This window comes from Pantherophis guttatus, chromosome 2 (genome assembly GCF_059756535.1).
Source record: "Pantherophis guttatus breed Tessera chromosome 2, ASM5975653v1, whole genome shotgun sequence".
Lineage (NCBI taxonomy): Eukaryota > Metazoa > Chordata > Lepidosauria > Squamata > Colubridae > Pantherophis > Pantherophis guttatus.
The window spans coordinates 239,647,955-239,661,954 of record NC_142064.1 but is presented as its reverse complement, the minus strand read 5'-3'; the positions used below and the strand labels follow the sequence as shown (position 1 = coordinate 239,661,954).

The following is a 14,000-nucleotide window of genomic DNA, read 5'->3' as shown; positions in this document are numbered from 1 at the left end:
TGGAATGCAGTAACCTGTTTATCAACTCACATTTGCATCAGTGGTGGGTTTCTACCAGTTCGCCCCGGTTCGGGAAAACTGGTAATGGCGGTGGCGGGAGGCTCTGCCCACCCACCCGGACCTCATCACAGACGCTCTGTGCATGCGCAGAAGGTTCTGCGCATGCACAGAAGCGCCATGCACAAGCTCACAGTTCCAAACCGGTAGAGAAGATAAGTGAAACCCACTACTGATTTGCATGTTTTACAACTGCTAGGTTGGCAGAAGCTGGGGTGAGTAACAGGAGCTCAACCCGTTGCAAAGCGCTTGAATTTCAAATCCAGGCTGTCATCTTTCCAGCTGACCAGCTCAGCATCTTAACCACTGAGCCGTCTCACCCACTTTTTCCTATTCGCATATTATGAAAAAGAAAGCAACAACAAAAATAACAGTTAAGAAGTCTAATTGCAGATGATCTTAGAGAACATTACTGGGCTTGATACCTTGAAGGTTCTGATGCTAACCATAACAATTAACTCCCTTTTAATGTCAACGGATGAGACTGGATGAACAGATCTTACATACATTTTTTTCTGTAAAATTCAAAGCTTGGATCTCAGGAGATGTTAATTCTTTCAGATTGCATTTCTGCTACAAGAGGTTTAAATGGAATAGAATGCTATGGGCTTTGATAAAGCTCCCAGAAAGAGTTGGGTCAGAGACAACTAAAGCTGTTTCTGTGCCATACAGGAAACTGTTCTTGATGAGAAGAATTAAATATTAACCTCGTGGTCTATCTTGCTTTCAGTTTGCAAACTCATCAATATTGAACCCCCTGAGAGCATGACCTAAAGTCTTTTACCTTAACAGACATTAACCAGCTTTGATTGACTCAACCCTGAAAGCTGAAGGTTTGAATATTTAAAATTACATCAAGCTTACTACAAACATTAGGGGTTGACTCTTAGCAAGCAGTTTTAGGATATGACATTTAAAGTGGCTGGGCTGGTTCCACCTTCTTTTTTTCGAAAGGCCAGCTTATCACAAGAACAATACATCAAACATGGAAACCAACCAACCCCCATCCCCAATAAGGTCATTGTGACACAGGTGACATTAAGGAGTTGCAAAAGAGATTCTGATATCGCTTAATTGCTCTGATATTTCCAAAGAGATATTGATCATCTGCATAGTTTGAAATATATCCAGCACAGGAAGGAATTGGTAGATCCATCAATTTTGCTCAGTTTTTCATTTTTCCAACATTATCTTTGTATAGCTCATTTTGGCATCGGGTTACATGGTTTGCTTTTAAAGTTGCGCATGAAAACACTTAAGCATTACATATGCATTATGGACTCTGGCACTTAGTGCTCAAAGTTTTGGGTTTCTGTCAGCTGATAGGACACTTTGAACCAATAGTTTTCCTTACCAAGTGGCTAATAACCAATTCAGCAGCTTTTCCTGCAGCTCTGTGTACTTGCAACAGATGAGGGGGTGAGGTGGGAATCTGTGGTTCTCAGGCCAAAGATAACCATTATGTAAATATGCAACAATCTCACCGTTTTAAGGCACCAAGTGCAGACAAACTAATCATTAATTATGGAGTAAGGGTATTTGCCTAAAGCACTGGAAGTATAAAACTTCTGCATACTGTAGTAGCAATAGCAACAGCACTTAGACTTATATACCGCTTTACATTGCTTTCCAGCCCTCTCTAAGTGATTTACAGAGTCAGCATATTGCCCCCAACAAACTAGGTCCTCATTTTACTGATCTCAGAAGGATGGAAGGCTGAGTCAACCTTGAGCAGGTCAGAATTGAATTGTCAAACTGCAGGCAATCGGCAGTCAGCAGAAGTAGCCTGCAGTACTGCATTCTAACTACTGCGCCACCTCAGCTCATACTGTAGTATGTGGTTTCATTCTTATCTGTAGCCATACAGATAGTCCTCGACTTACAAGAGTTCATTTAGTGACTGTTCAAATTTACAACAGCACTGAAAAAAGTGATTTATGACCATTTTTCACACTTATGACTGTTGCAGCGTCCCCACAGTCACATGATCTAAACTCAGAGGCTTGGCAATTGATTCACATTTATGATGATTGCAGTGTCCTGGCATCACATCATTCCCTTTTGTGACCTTCTGACAAGCAAAGTCAAGGGGGAAGTCAGATTCACTTAACAACTATGTTACTAACTTAACAAATGCAGTGATTCATTTAATGACTGTGGCAAAAAAGATGGTGATTCGCTTGCAACAAAATTTCATTTTTTTAATGTATGCCGATTAGTGTACACTCAAACTGACAAGAAGTTATTCCAACTTAACAACTGTGGCAACAAAGGTCGAAACGTGGGGTAAAACTTACTTAACAAATGTCTCACTGAGCAACAGAAATTTTGGGCTCAATTATGGTCGTAAGTCGAGAACTATCTCTACATTTATGAGCCGTGTGATGCAGTGGTTAGAGTGCAGTACCACAGGCTACTTCTGCTGATCACCAGCTGCCAGCAGTTTGGCAGATCAAATCTCACCAGGCTCAAGGTTGACTCAGCCTTCCATCCTTCCGAGGTCGGTAAAATGAGGACCCAGATTGTTGGGGGCAATAGGCTGACTCTGTAAACTGCTTAGAGAGGGCTGTAAAGCACTTTGAAGCGGTATGTAAGACTAAATGCTATTGCTATTGCTATCTAACCCAGGGATCTCCAACTTTGACAACTATGACTTGTGGACTTTAACTCCCAGAATTACTGAACTACACTGAGCTGAGGAATTCTGGGAGTTGAACTCCACAAATGGTAAAGTTTCCAGGGTTGGAGATTCCTGAACCTATGATATGGCAAGACTTTGCCTTGATTTGTAAACCTAAGCAATGTGAAAATGCTATAATATCAAAGCCGTCCATCTAGTTCATGTAATTCAATCCTGGCTGCACTGATGGCCATATTGTATGCTCAGGATTTCAGACAGGAATTCTTATTCCTCATGAGATATTAGAGATTAACTCTAATATGGCCTCAAACACTCCCTGGAAATCATCCCAGCCCATTAGATGTTTGGGGCAGATCATCTGAATGGATCCGTTCATTCCATGAAGGTCCTAGGTAGTAATCCATATTATTTTAAACTAGGTGGGATCTGACCATAGCAAGGAGGTGATAGAAATCCATGTAACATCTTTGAGACACGACCAAGATCTAACATAAGACCAGGTATATGTGTTGGGCTGCAGATTTCCTGAGATTAGCTCATGGTTGCCATGAAGGCAATGAACTCCTGGGCCTTAGACCTCAGGAAATAGAGACTGAAATTCCTTACCAACAAAAAGTTGGGGTGCTCTACCAGCAGTCCAAAAATCAGAGCCCCTAAGAAGTTTCAATGAATGATAGGAGAGCCAGAACACCAGCTGAATCCTCAGCTTGTCTCTTATGACCCAGTTTCACATTCATTCCCAATTCTTCAGGAGCAGGATCTCAGAGAGTATGTTGCTGACAATCAGGGCCATCCAATCCATTAATTAATTTACTGGCAATTAATTTTCAACTAGTATTTATGTCTTTAGATAACAAAATTTGCTTTCATCCTGTACTTCTTTTTTTTTGAAGTGTAACTTCTAGCAGATTTATTTACATATCTACATATTCATATAGTGGGTTGGGGGCTCTTGGACTTGTTTCTGATGTCACTGCAACTCCAGGTTTACAAGGTGAGGATTTTGAGAATGGCATAGAAGCATATACATGTATGCAGATTTGAGTTTTTTCTTACCTTCACTTTTTTTTGCGATGGTGGAGATGTATCTCAAGTTCAAGTTCCTCTCCTTGTGGATAGGGTTAGGATCATATGCAGGGGTGAAATCCAGCAGGTTCTGGAGAACCAGTAGAGGAAAATTTGAGTAGTTCGGAGAATCAGTAATGGAAATTTTGAGTAGTTCGGAGAACCAACAAATGCCACCTCTGGCTGGCCCCAGAGTGGGGTAGGAATGGGGATTTTGCAGTATCCTTCCCCTGGAGTGGGGTGGGAATGGAGATTTTGCAGTATCCTTCCCCTACCACGCCCACCAAGCCACACCACGCCCACAGAACCAGTAGTAAAAAAATTTGAATGTCACCACTGATCATACGGTATATAAGCACAATTTGCCTTTGGTACCAAGGATGGACAGAAAATCATGGTTTATAGCACTTAGATTTATATACCACTTCATAGTGCTTTATAGCCCTCTCTAAGCTGTAAAGCTGTAAAGGCAATATGCTTAGAGAGTCAGCATACTACCCCCAACAATCTGGGTCCTTAGTTCACCAACCTCAAAAGGATGGAAGACTCAAGTCAGCCAGTCAGGATTGAATTCTTGGCAGTGGGCAGAGTCAATCTGCAATACTGCATTCTAACTACTGTGCCATGGCTCTTTATATTAAAAAGATAAAACAGTGATTTTCCTGGATATTAAACAAAGAGTCAGTTCATAGCTAGGTTGCAGATAGAGAAGACACACCTATATGTGCATGATTGTATAGTTCCCTAAGAGTTCAGAAGATTGGAGAAGATTGGAGATAGTAACATTATTTTTTTCACTTTCTTTGCATCTCTTTCTAGATTCAGTATTTTTGAATAAACACATCTTATTGTGAGTTTATTGTACTGTATTGTATTGTATGTAGAGGTTACATTTTTGAAATCCTGTCTTTTAACTCCACCCAAATACAAAGTATTTAGATCATTGTTTTGCAACCCAGAGCAATCATAGTGATTATGTTTTTCCTTTGTTTTCAGAAGGAGGAACATGTGAAGTTATAGCAGCACACAGATGTTGTAATAAGAATCGAATTGAGGAGAGATCACAGACAGTAAAGTGTTCCTGTCTACCGGGGAAAGTGGCTGGGACAACACGGAATAGACCATCATGTGTTGACGGCAAGTAGCTTATACCGAATGTCCTATGAATATGGGTAAAACTTTATAATTGCAAAGAAGTTTGAAATCAGGAGACCTGTTCAAGATGTTAATATTGCTGCTACTTAAGGCTTCCATGCAGAATTGGAAATGAACACAAAACGAATTTGGTTAAAACTGTCAAACATTAAAGCTACAATCTTGATCTTAAAACGTAACAGCAAATACAAAATGTAGAGATTTCTGAAAATCATGAAGTTGCTATGGAGAAGAAGTAAAACAACTTTGTAAATACAAATCAGAGAGATTCAAAACACTGCCATTTCTTTCATTGTATGATTTAATTTTAAAAGCAATCAAGGTGAACAATGAAAAAAAACCCTTTTTTCTAAGAGATCTAAAAACTGTATGAGTCAAAGACAGGAATGCCATAAAATTTGCATTAGCCTGTTCATCACTGTTCAAAAAAACCATTATATTCTCTTTTTCTTTCCTGGATTCCATAGAATAATCTACTTCTTTGGTTACCATTTGACTACAATAGTCCTTTCTACTATCTTTGCGCATTATGCTTATATATTCCAGTTTCTATACAGACCACAGTATAAAACAGGATTGTGTAAACTTGCATATCATGTTTACAGAAAGATTATTATAGTGTATGAAACTCAGGCTGTTTTTGCCTAAAGAGTTACCACTTTTTACAATTCTTTCTGATTCTTGCAGCGGGGATAGTTACTCCCGTTGAAATGTTAGTAAAAAGAAAAGGAGTCCCCCTTTTATCCCCTCATCTAAATCATTGAAGATATTGAAGAGTCTAAGACAGAGCCTTGGGGTACCCCACTGCATACTTCCCCCCATATAGATGCAGTTCCATTAAGGAACTTAATGGAACTTAAGGTTGAGTGTGGTTGCTCAGCCAGTTACGAATCCATCTGGTGGTGATGCTGCCTAACCCACATTTTTCTCTCTTATCAAGTAGTAGGTTGTGGTCTACTTTATCAAATGCCTTACTGAAGTCCAAGTAAATTATGTCCACAGCATTTCACTGGTCCACTGATTTTGTTACTTTGTCAAAGAATGTAAAAAAGATTTGTCTGGCATGATGTCAGGTTTCTGAATTAAGGAAATTGACATTCCCAGACATTTGTCAGTTTTTGGGAAGGTCTAAGTAGGGGAAAGCCAAAGTGCTGTAAAAGTGCAACATTATCTAACACCTCATGAGTAGAAAAAAAGTAAATAAAATAAAGTAAAGTAAAGTAAAGTAAAGTAAAGTAAAGTAAAGTAAAGTAAAGTAAAGTAAAGTAAAGTAAAGTAAAGTAAAGTAAAGTAAAGTAAAGTAAAGTAAAATAAAATATTGTATTTTTCGGAGTATAAGACACTCTGAACTTCGGACTTAAGATGCACCTACCTTTTTTGGTGAGGAAAACAAGAAAAAGAAATCTGCATGTGCCTCTGCCTCTCAGCAACTTTGCCTCATTGCAGCAAACAGCAAACAGCCTGCTTTACTTTCATTTTCGTTTTCAGCATAGCTTGATTAGTACAAGAAAAAAAAAATCTGGTCCCAGCAATTTACCTCCTTGCAGCAAGCAGCAGAAGCCCACGCAGCAATAGGCAATGGCAATCCCTGAAGCCTGAAACAGCTGAGGGTCAGGAGGCTGATCCAACAGACAATCAACTTCTGCTAATTAGGCTGTGCTGAAGCTGAAATGGGCTGTTTCTTCTTGCTGCTTGCTGCAAGGAGATAAATTGCTGGGAGGCAGAGGCCAAAGGGTGGGGGCCAGTGGGTGGGTGGGGCTGTTTTGGTGTATAAGATGCACCCAAATTTTCACCCCCTTTTAGGGGGGAAATAAGTGTGTCTTATACTCCGAAAAATATGGTAATAATAATAATAATTTAAAAATAATAAAAAATAATAATAATAATAAAATAAAATACCAAGGATCAATAATGCATCATTTCTATCATTCTTGGGTGCCATGCAAAATTTAAAATGGTCTTGAGATGTCATAAGACTTCACTCTTCTTGCATGAGACGTTAAGTGTGAGGTTGCTGACGTTTTCTGAGATAGGATGGTGGTCTCCTATAAGATTTAAGGCAGAGATAGATAAGAGAGAGAGAAAAAGAGAGACAAAATATTTTCAAAGAGTTCAGCATGTTAACTGGGAGATATTCTTGTTGCTGTACTTCTTAAATAAATAAACAATTTATTATATTAGATATATGCATATTACATTTGCCCAGTGATCAATTGCTTACAAACCAGTTTAATTGAGTGCCGAGGTGGCGCAGTGGTTAGAGTGCAGTACTGCAGGCTACTTCAGCTGACTGCTAGCTGCAGTTCAGCAGTTCAAATCTCACCAGGCTCAAGGTTGACTCAGCCTTCCATCCTTCTGAGGTGGGTAAAATGAGGATCCAGATTGTTGGGGGCAATATGCTTAGAGAGGGCTGTAAAAGCACTGTGAAGTGATATATAAGTCTAAGTGCTATTGCTATTAATACTGAAATCTTGCCTAGTTTTTGAATTTCATGGAGTTCTCAGCATGTATTTCAAGTAGAGGAATAATGATATGAAGCAAATGTATAGCGTTAGTATTTTCTAGAGCATCATTTTCCCTAAATGCAACCTCTGTAATCCAACCCTTCTGGCAAGCACAACATGTAACCTATACTGTGTGCACAATCCTGTATGGAAGCCTTTCTTGGTTTTAGAAGGCAGTTGGAAGAGTTAATTGGGATGAAGCACCTTTCTCAAAAGATGAAGATATCAAAACTGTTCTAATAGTGTGTATTTGGCCCCCATCCCCAAAGAATCTGGTTGTTATTGTTTTTAATTCGGGTGCCTGTAATGCAAGATACAGAAGAATTTCACAAAGTGGTAAATATATTCGAACAAGAGTTAAATAATGTGAAATTTGGAGCTTATGAAATGGCATGCTCTTGGTTCTGGTAGCCTCTGAGCCAGTCCTTCATAAATAATTTGTACTATTTACATAACTCCTCAATATCAGCCTTTGAATCTAGGGGAAATTGCTCACAATCAGAAAGCCAATAGTTTTCTATTTATCTAATATGTACCTTAGATGCTATCAAAGAACAGCTCTCTCTCAACTCCTTAAAAGTACTTTCAATCAATTCTTAGTTCTACAGAAAGAAAGGAAAAATGTTATTTTAAATCCAATGAGTCAGCTTCTCCCTCCAGGTGAGCTCCAGCCTATATAAGGACAAATCTCAGGGTTTCTTGTTATTAATTGCAGTATCTGTAGGAATAACAAGCTGGATGGGTAAATTATTTTTTCACTCTAGGAAAATCTAGAGCCTTTCTTTCTACAGCACCTCTGGAAACTGAACAGCAGATTTTGTACCATCTTTTTCATCAGTTTCTTGCAAAAAAATTAAATCCAGAAGCACACATAGATAACTGATTCATCTGGATTCATTAACTTCTTAATATACATATTAATACACGAAGATAAGTGTACAATACCACTATAGAAGATTCTTCCAATGTAGCAGTTACAACAAGGGTGAAATGTAAAATGTGTTACTACCGGTTCTGTGGGCATGGCTTGGTGGTGGTGGTGGTTCCCAACTCAGCTGGGATCGTCAGAGAGGCATTTTAAAAAATACTTCTCTGCCAATCGGGCAACTCAACTGGGATTATCAGAGACTTTTCAAAGCATTTTTTTTACCACCTCTTGGGCCAAGAAGTTGCAGAAAAAAATGCTTTGAAAAGCCTCTGAGGATCCCAGCTGAGCCACGCGATCATCAGAGGCTTTTTTTTTAACTTTTAAAAGCATTTTTTCGTCGAAAGAGGTTGTAGAAAAAATGCTTTTAAAAGTAAAAAAAAAAGCCTCTGATGATCGTGCGACTCAGCTGAGCATGGGGCGGGGGCTGCAGAGATTTTTGTTACTGGTTCTCCGAACCACCCGCCACCATCGCTACCGGATCGGGCGATCTGGTCCGAACCGGGAGCATTTCACCCCTGAGTTACAAGCAAAACACAAGCAGCAGTACAGCAGAGATGCAAGTCCAGACTTGTTTCATTTCAGAGCTGAGCACAGAGCTTAATACAAAGAGAGCCTCCTCTATAGAGGGCAGTTAAGCTTCTGCAACAGACTCAGTTGCCTAAGCCACACCCAGATTTCTAGCTTAAGTTTCTGTTTCTAAACAGCCTTCATTGGCTGAGCCTGTTACCATGCCTATTCATTGGCTGACCTTGTTACCATGTCTCCGCTCAGTCCCCATTGGCTGATCTATTCCAGTCCATGAATATTCATACTGTGACATTTTTTAATTATTTCAGGAATTCTGATGACTTCATTTTCTCCAGAGAGGTGCAAGAACAGACACAAAAAAATATCATTCTACACTCAGGTCTATTTAGTACCTTCTAAAGTCAGGGAGATGCAGAAGTTGGCATTTCAGAAGGAAAACAAGCGTACTCATACAGCAATATTCAACATCTACAGTAGTTATTTGCTTAGAATTCTTGGTAATATGTATTTGATCATGTATAACTTCCCTGTACATTTTGGCATATTATCTTCATTTGAGAAATGCTACATCTCAGGTAATACTGAAAGATGTGCTTATAAAGAAAGTAAGGATTTGGATTGGATCCTTCCCAAAGGGTACATTAAATCCAAATATATTTGGATTGATTGTTTGCTGGTTTAAGATTGAATCAATGAACCTATAGATGTTGCTGTTCTATGTCTTCAAGTCACTCTCATTATTGATCAACCTGACTAAGCTTAATGGAGCAGTTTCAAAGGGCAGAATTCTTTGGCATAAGAATATGGGCCTTTATAAATTGTGTGATTAAAAAAAAATACCTGATTTTTAGCCCTTTCATAATTATGCCAAAAAGGGTCAAAAAAAAAAAGGAACATGGACCATTTGAAGCAGCGTTCAAGTTATCCATCAAAAAAACTTAATTCAAATTCAGAAAAAGGGGAAAAAACTGCCATATGGGAATAATCCCATAAGTAGCTTTGTTAAGGTTTCTCACCTCATATGGAGAATGATCCCTAGTCTGGCAATCTTTTCCCGCGACCAATTTGCTTCCTTGAAATGCGGCTTTGTTGCACTTCTGTTCTGAGTTGGTACGGTGTCCTGCCCTCCTCAGTTGTTTTCCCCCTTCCCTGTAAATCCCAAATGTTTTTACTGGGTGGAGACTACCAATCCCCTTATCTCCCCATGCTTGCTCCCATTCTTGCTCTTCAGCCATATCCATACGCTTATTTAACTATACTGCAGCTGCTCACAAATTCAGTCTTTTCGTTTGGTTTCCTTTTGTATCATCCATTGGACAGTAAGTGGTTTAAATGGGAGCATTTCTTCTTTTCTACAATGTTCTGCTCCAACATATGAAGGGCTCCATAAATTTGTTTTTTTACAGGGATGACACTGAATCCACAGTACCTTTGAATCCAAAGCTACAGCACACAATAGGAAGTTCTAGACCTTCATATAACTTCTTGACCTCATCCTTAGTCTGATATTCCTTCTCCAGTTGACTTTTTGAAACCATTGTTTTTCCATTTCCTTTCTGATGAAAAAGGGAGTATGATGTCTAGTGAAAGATGAGTGTTGCATTTCAGTTCCATTCATTCTGGTGTGCCAGCTGCAGCCTAGTTTTTAAAGACATACAAAATCAAGGCAAATGAAACTAGCCATACATTGCGCAATCAAGCATTTCACTAAATTGCCTCTGATGCCCATTGAAGTTCTCCCCACTGGAAATTTTGGTCTGAAGGTCTGGCAGAGAATGGATTCCAAATGGCAAGAAAATCTTTCAGAGAGAAATCCAAGGTATTAAAGAAAAGGTCAAAGATTGGTCTGAGCCAAAGGACTTGCTCTGTGGTACTAGGAGAATGGTTCTGAAGAATGAAATCAAGCCAGGTCTCAGAATGGTTGAAGTTTAACACAACTCTGAAGTTAATACAATAAATTACTGTGACTGCTCAATTAATAGACTGAACTTTGCAAAGATGTTTGCTTTGCATCATTTTAGGAACAGAAGATAATAGAGAAAGTTCCAGAATATCGGAAACCTTCTTGGGCCTATAGTAAGACCAGTGGTTTGGGAATTCTTTCTTTTCACAAGAGTTCATATAATGAGAAACATTCTTGAGTTGGCTTGCAGTTTTCTGTTTATTTCTCCCATCCATTATATTATTATTATTATTATTATTATTATTATTATTATTATTATTATTTAATCTTTAGTGAGATTCACAGCCTTTGAGACTGGTTAATAGCTCAGCAGCTCGACTCCTAACCAAGGACCTAGGAACTGTTAAGGTATCGTCGGAGGATGTAAGCTGTTCCGAGTAAGGTGGTTTTTTGTAGAGTCAAAATGTTCAAGTCCTGTAAATTTAGAATTTCTAAATAGCGGGGTAGCCCTTTGGGTATTGCTCCAAGGGCTCCAATTACAATCAGGACAACACACGATTTCTTCTTCCACAGTCGCTCAACTTCAATTTGCAAGTCCCGGTACTTTGTGATTTTTTTCTTGCTGCTTATCTTCAATCCGTGCATCACCAGGTATTGCAATGTCAATGAACCATACTTTTTTCTTTTCAACTATTGTTATGTCAGGTGTGTTGTGGACCAAGTGCCTGTCAGTCTGAATCCTAAAGTCCCACAAGATCTTGAGTTTCTCATTCTCTAAAACTTTCTCAACCTGATGTTCCCAGTGGTTTTTGCTGTACTCATATCCAAACTTCTGGCACAATTTCCAGTGAATGATCTTAGCAACACGGTCATGGCGTTGTAGGTAGTCAGTTTGTGAAATTTTGCTGGACCCACTGATCAGGTGGTCGACTGTCTCATCTTTCTCATTACAGAGGTGGCATTTGCTGTTGGTTGTTGTTGTTGTTGTTGTTGTTGTTGTTGTTGTTATTATTATTATTATTATTATTATTATTATTATTATTATGGCTGTTGTTAATCTGAGATGTTATTGCCGATTTTAGTAAGCCACTCACAGAACCTCTTTGGCTGCAGGGTTGGGTAAAAATACTTAAAATAACAATAATGAAAATGAATAAAAAGAGGAAAGGAAAGGAGAAAGGTTTAGAAATTAGTTTATCACTGTTCCAGTCAACTATAATTGTAATGAGTTAGTCAAATTTCATTCACTTAAATAGCTTCCAAAAGTCAGGAATGTAAAATTGAAAATTTAAGAGGGTATGGAATGCTTAAATTAACATAATTGATGCAGCCTTATCATACATTTAGATGTTTAGGTTTCTTTTTGGAGTTTAATCGTGGTTTTTATCTCTTCAGTAAGATTTGTACATTTTCTCTACACTCAGTTTGACAGGATCAATGTTCTAAAAATAATATTGTTAGACATCTGGCCAAAGAAGAACAATTTTAGTCCCTTCAAGCTCTTTCTCCACATAAACTAATGTATATAGACTCTATATGAAGAAACGGTGAACAGAAGGTAGCTCCACTAAGAGGAGAGTTAATTACCATGGCAGAATAAAGATCCAGATGAGGAAAAGATTTGGGATTGCCCACAAGTGTTCCAGACAGTTGCTTCTCATGAGGACACCAGTCTCCAGTGGGTATAGTGCTGTGGGAATTGAGGGAATGCTATCTTCACCCAAACCCCAGTCAGGGCCTTTATGGAAGAAGGAAATAAATGGCAATTAGATTTTTATTTTGGAAAGTTACAAACAGACTAAGCAGCCGAATGTTACAAACAGACTAAGCAGATGAATTTAAAATGAGGGTTTGAAATTAATTATGAAAATCCTTCCTGTGGCAAAATTCTGTTTTGAATTCTTTGGTGGAAAAAAACATGATAAAATGGGATTTGGACACTAGAGAAATGAAAGATTACAATTAAAGAAGAACACTTAAATTTGACTTACAAATACAGAATGGAGCAAAGTACTTTAACATGGGATATATTGAAGAATATTTGTGAATAACCAGAGTTAATTTTACAAGTTGTAGAAATGACAGGCTACAAAAATGATATGGAAAAAGATGCTACACTGGATATGCAAATGAAAACAGCTGATGTTGTAATATTTAAAAGGATAATGCAAATAACAAACCAAAATAGTGATCTGGATAATTTTCCTATACTGAACTTACAAAAGAGGCTTGTTAAAGTTTTGAAGAATTTTGTAAGAAGGGACAAAGAAAAAAAAATGAAAAGAAATTCCTAGGACATTACTTAATTAAAGATCAAGTTTGTTAAAAATAAAAAGAAGGAATATAAAATTGGTTTATTTGATCAAGATTAAGTAGATATATTGTTATCTCTGATAATCCTTAAAGGGCTTTTGTCGATCAAGATAGAGAGATGAGTTTTAAGGATTTGTTTACAGATAAGAGATGATCTATGGAAAGCAGAAACAATTTGTTGTATTTTAGGAGAAGGTACTAAATTATTAAAATTCTTTTTCTTCACTATATTCTTATTTTTTCTTTATTTTCTATTTTACTTTCTACTTTTTCTTTCCTGCACTTTCTATTTTTTCTTTGTATTCTTTTTTCTCTCTTTTAGTTTCTATTATTTTTTATATCTTTTTAATTGTAATGTTTAAAATATTACTATTTTTAAAACGATTAATATATATATATAGAGAGAAAGGATATAGAGAGGAGGACCTCATGGCTCCAGCTCAAATTTATTATCCATCTAATGTCATCTGCATCAAGCTGCTCAGCAACTGGACTGCCTCCACATGTTTTTTGCTAACCACAATTGTGTGGAAATGAGAAACATGAGTCCTGATATCACAAGACAAACACTGCTTACACCCTGAAGTTACATACAAGAGTTTGTGTTGCGATGCTGTATCATCACTTGGCTCACCCTGGCACTATGCCCCTCTATTATCTTCTTATAGATAATAAGAGCCTTGGTAGTACAGTGGTCTAAGGCACCCTGTTATTAAGCTGGTTATTAAGACCAGCTGCCTGCAATTACTGCAAGTTTGAATCTCACCAAGGCTCAAGATTGACTCAGCCTTCCATCCTTTCTAAGGTAGGTAAATTGAGGACCCAGTTGTGGGGGCAATAAGCTGACTTTGTATAAATATACAAAAGTATGAAGGCTATTGCTGAGCACATTGTAAGCCGCCCTGA

The 14,000-nt window shown here is 38.0% G+C and overlaps 1 protein-coding gene across 2 annotated transcripts in view; it reads left to right on the top strand.

The window, feature by feature from the left end:
• The window catches only part of TAFA1 (TAFA chemokine like family member 1), a 467,162-nt gene that overhangs the window by 398,393 nt on the left and 54,769 nt on the right, over positions 1-14,000 (top strand). For both annotated transcript variants that reach the window (XR_004595219.2, XM_034440605.3), the window contains exon 3: positions 4,760-4,900. Coding sequence is in view for 1 of the 2 variants with exons in the window: in XM_034440605.3 (XP_034296496.1) it covers positions 4,760-4,900 (141 nt within the window). In the remaining variant the exon portion in view is untranslated. The remainder of the gene's footprint in view (positions 1-4,759; positions 4,901-14,000) is intronic.